Raw genomic sequence first — 12,176 nt, forward strand, 5'->3', positions numbered from 1 at the left:
GGAAAGGTGAGCTGGGCCACCTGTTGGTGTGAGCCAATCCCGGGCTGTTACTTAACATTCTGCTGAGCATTCCCTTCCCTCTTGTGTAATAGGGAGAATAATGAGACCTACACATTGGAATTGCTGCAAAGATGACTCAGTTGCATGGGCATAAGGGTCAGAGTAGACCACAACATATCTGCCACAGGCTCTGCTCTCCTGAGGGATGCTTCCAGAGTGTAGGTGGCTTTGCCCACAGAGGTGGTGATTCAGAGAGGATGTCTGGGCCCAGGCAAAGTGTGCGGCTCCCTGAGGAATGGTCACCCTTTTTCCGCAGGCTGTGGGCAGCAAGGAGGATGTGCAGGGTGAGGCCACACGGGCATTAAGTAAAATGGCCTTTGCAAAAATTTTAACAGTGAGAGAAGTATGACAGTGAAAGAGATCTCATGTAACCAACCCCCATCTTGCCTTTAACTTCCTAGCTGCCCTTGGCTATTCCTGGGCTTGGACCAAACTAACTTTAGGAGAAAGTAAAGTTTATAGTTTAAACGATAATAGCCCAAAACTAAACCACCTTTGTAAAACCAATGCAAGACCACCACGTTGGAAGGATGAAAGCAGCTTGAATTCTGTCAAGGTATAGACTTAAAAGATTACTCTGGGGATCACAAGGTTTGCAACGTCCTCAATTACTCCTAGAGATAACATCACCATTGTAGAACCTAAGATTGGCATTTTGAGGTGTCTATTCAGGCTTTTGCATTTCTGACTACTGACAGCTCTACCTGACTTAACTGATCTGACTCTAACTGTTCTCTGGCCCCACCCAGAAGCGGACTCAGAGGCAAGAGGGCCATTTTCCCCTATGATTGCACCCCCAACCACTCAGCAGCACCCATTCCCTAGCCATCCCCTTCTCCCCAAAATATCTTTGAAAAACCCAAGCCTCTAAATTTTCCAGGGGGCTGATTTGGGTAGTAATAAAACTCTGTTCTCCTGTTCGGCCAGTTCTGCATGAATTAAACTCTTTTTCTACTGCAATTCCCCTGTCTTGGTAAATCAGCTCTATCTGGGCATTGAATAATGAACCCACTTGTCGGTTACAGAAGCCTCTCAGCGGCTACCTGAGGAGCCTCATCCTTTAGAGAATGTGGAAAACTACTCCCCTTGTATCTTTAAAGTATCCCTTCAGGCACCTGAGGTACTGTGTCAAAAATGACAGAAATATCAAAAGCCAAATAATGTCATTTTTACAGGTGGTTAAACAGGCACGAGCAGGACAATAGAGGGCTCTTTCCGCACCCACTAGGAATGTTGGGTAATGGTTCGGCAATTACCACATTGCCTCTCTGAAAGTGATACACTGGCAGCCGGTGCCAGGAGGAGGCCATTTCCTGATGGTCCACACCCATTGCACTGTTAATTGAATGCAGGCTCCAGGGAGACACAACTTCTCAGGCACATACATTAACAGACAAAATGGCAGAGTATGACCTTCTCGGGGCACATCACCAGAAAAGGGAAGAAACCCTTAGATAGGCATACGTACAACTTCCTAAACACACTGCATGTGCTCACTTCCCAAGCAAAAGGAGGGCAGTATGCATGCGGGCAGCCCACCCTAAGGGAAGAATCATGGGAAAGGGGCAAAAGACGTGGGAAGTGGGCCAGTCTATAAAGTCTAGGACCAAGGTTAAACACCGCACTTGACCTTCATGTGCCCGCTTGAGTCTCTTCTAAGCATACTTTTCTTTCTTTCCTGTTCTAAAGCCTTTTAAAATAAACTTCCACTCCGGCTCTGAAACTTGCCTGTGTCTCTTTTTCTACCTTATGCCTCTCAGTCAAATTCTTTCTTCTGAGCAGGCAAGAACTGAGGTTGCTGCAGACCCTCACAGATTCACTGCTGGTAACTCTGATACCTTCCACCAGTAACACTATATAGCATTATTTCTAGGACATCCTGATTTCTGCATGCCAAGACATTTGTTTGGTCTGTCTTCCCTTTACCTCAAAGAGACACCCAAATGTGCATAGACAACATGACTGATGGTCTTAGGTGAGTCCCACTTGGGGCCTCCCAGGGTCACCTTGGCAAGCAACACGCAGGAGAAATCAGCTCCCGAAAGAAACAACTGGCTACCTGTCACTTTCCCCATTAACTCAGTGATGGGGCCAAGAAACGTGTGTTGCTGTCTCAACTCTCTCAGAAAGAAAGGAAAGGTGGAAAAGAAAAGAGATGTCAGAAACATGAATAATTTTAATATTATTTCCATGATGCTGATAATAAACCAAAACTACACCAGGATTTTTGGGGGGTAGGAGGAGACAGGGTCTAGCTCTGTCATCCAGGCTGGCACACAGTGGGGCAATTACAGCTCACTGTAACCTCCAATTCGTGGGGTCAAGGGATCCTCCCACCTCAGCTTCCAGAGTAGCTGGGACTACAGGTGTGTGCCACCAAATCCAGCTAAATTTTTTTTTATAGAGATGGGGTCTTCCCGTGTTTCTAAGGTAGGTCTCAAACTCCTGGACTCAAGGGATTGTCCTGCCTCAGCCTCCCAAAGAATTGGGAGTACAGGCTAGAGTCACTGTGCCGCACCCAGTATTTCTTTTTAACTACTTCTCAAAGAGGAAGGCTTCCAAGTTTAGGTAAGGAAGTTCAGGGGTGCCTCAATAACACAATGGTGGTAATGAGCACCAACAGGAGGCCACACTGGGGTGTCAACAAGCTGTTTCTCATGGTTTGCTGAAGACAAGGAAGGTATAAAAACAGAAAACTTACATGGCCACATGTAAGTTTTATGGGTCAGCTCCATGGGCCAACTGCTCCATGGCGTTTTAGTGTAACAAGGTAACAAAGATTCACCTCCCATCGGAGTTGCTGTTGAGACTTCTGAGCTTCCCAGCCACAAATTCCACGCTAATTAATTATTCTCAAGAGTGATTATTACAAGTGTGACTTTAAAATGATTTCTTGAGCTCAGTCCTGAAACAGCCTGCAGAGCACCCATCCCACTCCCCAGGCCAATCAGGACAACAGAGAAGCCTCCCATCACAGAGCCTATTCCCACACAAGCTGTCATCACACGTTCTTCTGGTCTCAAACTTTCCTCCAGATTTATCTTATGCATTCCTTCAGTTGTTTACACACTCGATTACCATTTGGTGAGCATCTTTTCATGCAGGCTCTGGTCAAGATAAAAGGAAAAGAGCAAGGAGTAAGGGGCATTTCCCTAATCTCAGGAGCAGAGGGATTAACCTTGGAATGTAAAATTGAATCCAGCAAACATTAAAAAATGCAAATGCTCTGGCTTCAGATGTGCAATGATGGGAAGGATGCATGAAAACCTTGGGCATAGGAACATGAGAAGAGCAGGGCACTGTGGCTCCCACCCACAATCCCAGCATTTTGGGAAGCCACGGCAGAAGGATGATTCAAACTCAGGGGTTCAAGACCAGCCTGGGCAACACAGCCTCCCACCACAACCTGGGAGACACTGTCTCCACAAAAATTTTAAAATTAGCTGGGAGTGGTGATGTACGCCTATAGTCTCAGTTACTCAAGAGGCTGAGGTGGGAGAATTGCTTGAGCCCAGGAGGTTGAGGCTGCAGTGAGCCAAGATTGTACCACTGCACTACAGCCTGGGTGACAGAGCAAGACCCTGTTTCAAAAAAAGAAAAAAGAAAAAAAAAAGAAAATGAGGAGAAAATTTCCCCCTTTTCCCATATTCTTTTAACGTTATAAACAAGCTGCTGGTGCCGTAAGAAATAAGAACAAAAAAAAAAAGGAAAGATGACAGCTGTACTTCCTGTGTGCCAAGCATTCTGCACAGGATACTCCCTATTCATACCTCATTTTCCATGCAGGAGATCACGTGAATGTCACGATTTTGGAAACTGTTCAACAAAGAAATAACACTTTATGGAAAGAAAAAAAAAAAAACCAAGTGACTGTTTAACTAAAATATTTTATAAAATGCTGGATTTTCTGCACACAACTTGCATTGTATGTGGGCCCACACCCTAGCCCATGCACCCGGTTTCAAGAGAAACAGAGCCAGGCCACTGGAAATAGCAAGACCAAAGGAAAAGGTGCCTCTGGTGATGCTTGAAATCCCTTTCTGCCCGTCTACCCCCATGTCTGCTGACACAGCCCTCAGTTGCACTGGAGAAAACAGATACAAGGCATCAAGACTTGCATACAAAAGGCCGGGTGTGCAACTACCTGTCTCCAAAGAGGAACACCATTTGGCAATAGCCTTGGCAATTCTCCTACAAATTCCCTGCTGTGGGCTTTGAAATATGCCATGGAGCTACCTGGATGGCTCTAGGTGCCACCATCTGTGGAGGAAGTGCACCTGGATGGGGAGCCAGCTGTGGGTCCTTCTCACTGCCCCTCAGCCAACCCTGCTCAGGTTCTTGACCTCAGCCTGCTGAGGCAGGCAGCAAAAGGAGAAAGTTCTGCACCCCATGGCTATTCCCCATCACTTACTGAGCTCTTTCCAGGGGCCATGCCCAGGAGTAGAGAAGGGAGAGATGGGCAGCATGACAGAAAAATACTCCGTGGCCTCAGGGAACTGATCAGCTACAAGAATTGGCCAAATGCAACTACTAATGTGTTTGTGTAAGTAAAGTTTTACTGGAATGCAGACACATTCCTTGATTTCCATATTGCCCAGGGCTGCTTTCATGTTAGAACAGTTGCGATTAAAGATCCTGCAGCCTGTAAAGCCTAAAATATCCACTGTCTAGTCTGTTGCAGAGAGAGTTCACTGACCCCTGGTCTAGCCAACAGAACCAAGTTCCAACATAATAATGGAAATCAAAACTCACTCTCTGCAAGAGAGGAAGATGCCAACTGGGGCAAGTCCTCCCTCTACCTGTCAGTGCAAGCCAGCAGCATAGGGGGCTCTCTCACTACAGACACACAGGATGGCTTGGTCCTTAACCTGTGGGAGGGACAAGCCTCCACCACCACCCGCTTCATAGTCTTCAGCATGACCCAGGAATCCCATTTAGCTGTTGGGACAGAGGAGATGCCTCTTCTGTTTTCACATTTTTATATGTAAAATTTCATTCACCTCTTCACTCTGGCTTTGGGGATGTATACATACCGTTTCTGGGAAGGCTGCATTAAAGCTGACACTTTGTCATCATAAAACTTCTTCATTGCAAACCTGTCAAGGGCCTGGTCAGCGCTGGAGGGAAAAGAGAGAGAGAGTCAATTCAATGGAGCTCACACCACGTGGGTGTGTGATGGGGGATGTGTTTCATGGCTGTTCAAAGTGACCAGCTCCCACAAGGGCCTTCACCCTTTGCTGCACCTATGCATACCCAATCCACCTGTCTCTTCTTAGACTTCATTTCCCCTGCAGGAATATACTATGCTCAAAGTGGGAGCCATAGTGCAGGGTCAGAATTCTCATCTGAAATAACTGCACCTTATCTAACGGTAGGATACTTAAAAGTGCTGAATACCCAGCTTGCAGAAGAACCAACTAAGGCTTCTCAGCAGGCAGGTGGTAGGGCTGGTGTCCAAAACTGTCCCTTGGCCACCCTACCTCCTAAATAAAGAAGACCTTTTTAAGTGGGCTCTGCGAGAGAAAAGCAGGCAGACTCAAGTCTCAGGACCACGAGGATGCAGGGAGCAACCCAGAGCACAAGAGGGAATGGACTCACCCATGAAGTCCCAAGAGGCACCCTCGGGACACAAGTGGACCAGCCTGTGCCCCGCCAGTACGTCACTCCTAGGACTGGGCTTGAGAAGGCCGCAGGGCACTGGGGTTGGAAAAGTGTCTGAGGCCTCGGGGCTGCAGCATTGTTTTTGAAGTGACTGCCACAGAAAGTAACCCTGCTTTCCAACAACATATGTGACCGTCAATGCTAGCTCCACAATGCTGACAGGTAGTATCCGAGGGAAACTTCCAGAAACCTCACAGCAGGGCATTCGTGGGGTTTCCTGATCTGACTTCAGCACAAATCCTGGAAAATGAGTGCGGTGTCTTAACAATTCAGACTCACTTGGGCCAAATGCTTCCTTAAAACCCTGATAGGCCGGGTGCAGTGGCTCACGCCTGCAACGCCAGCACTTTGGGAGCACTTTGGGAGGCCAAGGGGGGCGGATCACCTGAGGTCAGGAATTCAAGACCAGCCTGGCCAACAGGGTGAAATCCAGTCTCTACTAAAAATATAAAAATTACCCGGGCATGATGGTGGGTGCATATAATCCCAGCTACTCCAGAGGCTGAGGCAGGAGAATCACTCGAACCCGGGAGGTGGAAATTGTAGTGAGCAGAGATCGCACCATTGCACTCCAGCCTGGGTGACAGAGTGAGACTCCATCTCAAAACAACAACAACAACAACAAAACCTGATAAAGTGGCCCCTTACTTAGGAAAATGTGTCTGTGCCCCTCTAGAAAAATGATGTACATAAGCACTGTGGACTTCATAAAAATACAGCTAGAGAGATAGGCAGGAGGAAAAAGAAACATACTCAAAAGTAAGCTGAGTGTGATATGACTTTCACAGAATACTATAAAATGGATAACTTGCTATGTGCATTTGCTAGGCAAGGGACTGTGCTGGTAAGGCAGTCACAAACAGAAGGGCCTACTTTAGCACTGAGTCCGTCACATACTGAGCAGGAGAGTGCAGCTCCATAGCCTCCCAATGACTTTTAAGCATTCTTTTTTCTGGAATTCCTTGTTTTATTAAATGCTGAGAATACGTTTTGACCGGTGTTTATTTTCCATAGTAATATTATTAGTAGTAATAATATTAGTACTGGTTGTGTCATTATAACTCTTATTTTTATGATGTTGATACAAGAATGTTCTTGTTTTCTGGTGACTTGAAGTTTCTGTTTTCTTCTGTTTGTAGTTTTTGATAAAGACCTCAAATGTGTGCTTGTCCTACCTGGGATTACTCTACTTCTGGAATATAATCTAAGAGGGAACATTGTAGAGATGATCACAGATGTATATATAAGAATGTGTTCATCATGGCAAGCTTTGCAGTAGAAAACAACTGGAAGCAACCTAAATTTAAAAAAAAAAAAAAAAAAAAACACACTTGGGAGGCCAAGGTAGGCAAATCACGAGGTCAGGAGTTCCAGACCAGCCTGGCCAACTTGGTGAAACCACATCTCTACTAATAATACAAAAAATTAGCTGGACATAGTGGCGGGCACCTATAATCACAGCTACTCGAGAGGCTGAGGCAGGAGAATCACTTGAACCCGGGAGGTGGAGATTACAGTGAGCCAAGATCACGCCACTGCACTCCAGCCCCAGCGACAGAGTGAGACTCCATCTTAAACACACACACACACACACAACTGGAAGCAACTTGGATAGGAAAAATCAACAAATGTTTAAATACATAACATATCCATTGAATAAAGTGCTATGCTGCCACTGAAATGATGTCGGGGAATGATGCGTATAAAATGATATTAATGTAGAAAAGCAAGTCACAAAAAGTATGTAGTATCAGCGTATTTAATTGAAAGGCACTTAATACTATTACTCCTACTAATCACAGCAGCTTTAATGATAGCCAATAACCTGAGTACCGATGCTGTTCTAAGTGCTTTTTGTGCAAAGATATGTTGAACTGTCACAACATTCTGGCAAGTAGGACTACCATCATTTTCCAGGTAAGGATGCTGAGGCTTAGATCATTCAGGTAAACTGCCTGACACATGCAGCTGAAATACATATTGACTATTAAGAGAAAACAGAGTTTGCAGCAAGAGTGTCAAAGGTGTGCTTTTAGTCCTTAGACATCTACCCTTCCCCAAAAATTCAGGACTATCCACAGTGCATGGAACTTTAGTTCAGGCAGTATGACTTTGCTGGGGATAGAAATGCTTAGGTGTGGCTGGGCGTGGCGGCTCATGCCTGTAATCCCAGCACTTTGGCAGGCCAAGGTGAATGACCACCTGAGGTCAGGAGTTCAAGACCAGCCTGGCCAACATGGTGAAACCCCATCTCTACTAAAAATACAAAAAATTAGCTGCGCATGGTGGGACACACCTATAATCCCAGCTACTCAGGAGGCTGAGGCAGGAGAACAGCTTGAACCTGGGAGGCGGAGGTTGCAGTGAGCCGAGATTGTGCCAACCTGGGCAACAGAGCAAGACTCTGTCTTTAAAAAAAAAAAAAAATGCTCAGGCGGTCTCTGTCCAGAACCAGCCAGGCTATGTTTGGTCACCTACCAAATGTCTTTGGCATCATTGAGGGATGGATGTGCCCAGGAATCTCGATTTTCCTGGCGCACACACACCGATGATTATTCTCACCAAGAGGGTGGCTGATTTTCACTTGGGGGTTGGTTTCCTCCCTGGCAGGCACCAACTCCCCTATTGGTTTCCAGAGAAAACATTCAGAAAGTCAAATTTCACTCCTTGGTGCTAGAAAGGAAAAGGTTTATTGGCTGATATGAATAAGCTTCTATTTCCTCAGAATGGAAAGCTCAGGCTTTACAAAGAGGCCATTGAGAAGACAGGGCAGATGCAAATGCAGACTCCACAAATAATGGTATTTTCTGCACTGCATTTCAGCATGAGTGAAGATCTGCACTCTGGGAAGGGTCCGGGGTGTACACCACAGCTGCCCAGGGCCAGGAGGATGGGCATAGGGCTGAGGTCCTTGTGGCCCTACCATGTTTGTGTCATGCCTGGCTAAGGGGACCCGAGTGGCACCTCCAAAGTTTCCACGATTACAGTTCCATCTCATGGAAACCAGCCCAGACCTGGCTCCCCACTCCTGGGCTGTGAGATCATGAGCAAGCTGCCTGGCTCCTCTGAGCCTTGCTTCCCTCACCCATGCAATGGGAATGATAGTAACTGCTTCATGGGTTACTTAGGAGAATTCAGGAAGAAAATGAAAATATTCAGTACACTTCCCAGAGGCCCAGTGCCTGCAAAAGAGGTGGCTGTCACCATCATTATATACAAGGTATGAACTGATTTAGTGAGACCACTCTGTTCCTAATTTTTATAATGGTGACTTTTACCTCTGTTATTCTTTATTAGAGAATTCTCTCTTAGATAATAAGGGACAGTGGGGCTACTTATTTTTTTAATGCCTCCATGGAAGTACTTAGAATCAATCACACATAGCCACTCAACCTGGAAAATGCCACTTTCACAAGTGTGAACGATTAACTGGAAGCTGGGTTCCCAGGCGCTGACCACCCCAGCACCGGGGTTTGGGAAACACAGGTCAGCCGAGCCCTTGGTGCCCAGAACAGCTCCCGCGCAGACAGCCTTCAGTTCCATGCAGGCTCAGCTTTTAGCACCTCAAGACAGCGAGCTGACATCTTCATCCTACCTGGCTGAGACGTTGGTGAAATGCATGTAGGACGATATGACCACTCCTATGCGTCCTTTCCCGCCCTGCAGGAGACAAAAAATGAGCTGATTTTCTCTGAAATCCCACAGCAGAGATGTAATTAGAACAGGAAAAGACTCACTAGTGGACAAAATAATAGAGAGCTTGCTTTGGAGGTTAGACCAGCATTATCCGCAGCCTTCCTGTCTGGGAGAGTCAGTACCCAGGGCAACTGGAGTCTCCGCAACAGGGCACCTGCACGCTGGGTGCAAACAGTAAGAGCGGGTGCTAACTGGAGCAGCCGTAGAAGTCCAGGAGGGCAGATCAACACAGCATCTGCCTGTCATTTCACCCAATCAGGCTGGAAGAAACTGTGCCAGGAGCTGCAGCAATTAACATGACTTAATTATCCAGGTCAGACAGAAGTGAACGCCTGCCTGCTCACGGGCTGATAATGATCAGGGCTGCACACACAGCTCAGCATGAATGGAACATAGATTCCAGCTCACTGGCAGCACTGCCAGCACCTGAGCTCCAGGTATAGCCCCATAGCCCGCCCTCATTACACACAGAGGAATCACTGTCCCAGGCAGACGTTCGGAAACGGACTCACTCAAACCATAACCACAGACACCAACAGCCCAGCCCACAAACCAGCAACACCAGCAGGAGAAGCAGAAACTGGACAGGCCAACCTCACCCAGAGCCACAGAGTGCCACCTTCGAGAACACACTCTTACAACCTACAATAGCGGATTGCAAACCACAGCCCAGGAGCTACTTCTGCCCATTACCTACTTTCCCACAACTTGTGAGCTGCGAGTCATTTTTACATTTTCAAACCATTGAGGAAAAATTTTGAAAAGATAAGATTCCATGCCATGTGAAAATGTGTTCAGATTTCAGTGTCCACATACAAAGTTTGACTGGAACATGGCCACTCCCATCTGTTTACCTACATCCAGGGCTGCTTCCACCCTCACTGCAGGGGTAGGTTTGAGTATTTGCAGCAAGACCATGGGGCCTGCAAAGTGTAAAATACAATCTGGCTCTTTTTAAAAATATTTGCCAATCCCTGGTCTGGGATCACATAAAGGCAAAATGGCAGGGCCTCTAATATGTAGCTCCCTAACTTCTTGAGAAGAAAATACTGATCAAATTCAAGTAACAATTCTGATAAGCCCAGTCATACATGAATGTCACCCAGGAGCATCCTTCTCTCTGTCAGTGAAAGTCAAGAGCATGCCTTATAGATACTCAATGCGGGCACTTGACACACTCTTTGCAGCTGAATCCTGACATGTGCAGTTATTAACGGTATGGCTACAAGTATGCTTCTTGCATAAAATTATATTTGACAGCAATTCACCTACAAAGAAACAGCACCTCAGCCAAAACAGGCACACATGGTGGTGACATTCACCCCACTATCAATTGCTTTTGTGGCACTATTTATGGATATATAAAAAAAGTTTTTTGTTGGTTTGTTTTTGGTTTTTTTTTTTTTTTTTTTGAGACAGAGTTTCACTCTTGTTGCCCAGGCTGGAGTGCAATGGCACGATCTTGGCTCACCGCAACCTCCGCCTCCCGAGTTCAAGCGATTCTCCTGCCTCAGCCACCCGAGTAGCTGGAATTACAGGTATGCATCACCATGCCCAGTTAATTTTTTGTATTTTTAATAGAGACCAGGTTGCTCCATGTTGATTAGGCTGATCTCGAACTCCTGACGTCAGGTGATCCGCCCGCCTCGGCCTCCCAAAGTGCTGGGATTACAGGCGTGAGCCACCGCGCCCGGCCTATAAAGCAAATATTAAAAGATCTGAAGGGACAGACAGAAATACCACAACCATAGGGGAATTTAGTATCCCATTTTCAACAATGGACAGATCACCTAGACAGAAAACCAATAAGAAAACAGGGTACTCAACCTGCGCTTTAGACCAAATAGACTTTACAGACATATACAGAACATCACATCAGAATGCCCATTCTTCTCAAGTGCACACAGAAAGTTCTCCAGGATAGATGGCATGTTAGGCCACAAAACAAACCTTAAAGAATTTAAGAAGACTGAAATCATATGCGCTATCTTTTTTTTTAACTTTTATTTTTTGGGGGGATGGAGTCTCACTCTGTCATCCAGGCTGGAGTGCAGTGGCATGATCTCAGCTCACTGCAATCTCTGCTGCCTGGGTTCAAGTGATTCTTGTGCCTCAGCCTCCCGAGTAGCAGGGAATACAGGTGCGTGCCACCACACCCAGCTAATTTTTTTGTATTTTTAGTACAGATGGGGTTTCGTCATGTTGGCCAGGCTGGTCTCGAACTCCTGACCTCAAGTGATCTGCCCGCCTTGGCCTCCCAAAGTGCTGGGATTACAGGCATGAGCCACCACGCCTAGCCTCAAGTATCATTTCTGACCATAGTGGCATGAAACTAGAAATCAATGACAGGAGGAATCTTGGAAAATTCACAAGTTTATGGAAATTAAACAACATACTCCTAAATAACTATTGGGTTAAAGAAAAAAAATCAAAAGAGAGATTTAGAAATATCTTGGGAAAAACAAAAACTGAAACATAACACACCAAAACTTATGGGATGCAGCAAAAGCAGTTGTAAGAGGAAAGTTTATGATAATAAATGCCTATGTTAAAAGAGGAAAAAAAACTCTCAAATAAAAAACCTAATGTTAGGCTGGGCGCGGTGGCTCTCGCCTGTAATTCCAGCACTTTGGAAGGCCAAGGTGGGTGATCACGAGGTCAGGAGATCAAGACCATCCTGGCCAACATGGTGAAACCCCGTCTCTATTAAAAATACAAAAATTAGCTGGGTGTGGTGGCATGAGCCTGTAATCCCAGCT

General features: G+C 46.1%; 1 protein-coding gene across 6 annotated transcripts in view; it reads right to left on the reverse strand.

Annotated features, from left to right (window-relative positions):
- TNS3 (tensin 3) overlaps nt 1–12,176 on the reverse strand; it is a 307,112-nt gene that overhangs the window by 142,512 nt on the left and 152,424 nt on the right. For all 6 annotated transcript variants that reach the window (XM_023226391.1, XM_023226392.1, XM_023226394.3 and 3 more), the window contains 2 exons: nt 9,317–9,381; nt 5,094–5,177 (listed from right to left, as the gene is read on the reverse strand). In XM_023226391.1, the coding sequence (XP_023082159.1) occupies nt 5,094–5,177; nt 9,317–9,381 (149 nt within the window). The remainder of the gene's footprint in view (nt 1–5,093; nt 5,178–9,316; nt 9,382–12,176) is intronic.

Source organism: Piliocolobus tephrosceles, chromosome 8, assembly GCF_002776525.5.
Source record: "Piliocolobus tephrosceles isolate RC106 chromosome 8, ASM277652v3, whole genome shotgun sequence".
Classification (NCBI taxonomy): Eukaryota; Metazoa; Chordata; class Mammalia; order Primates; family Cercopithecidae; genus Piliocolobus; species Piliocolobus tephrosceles.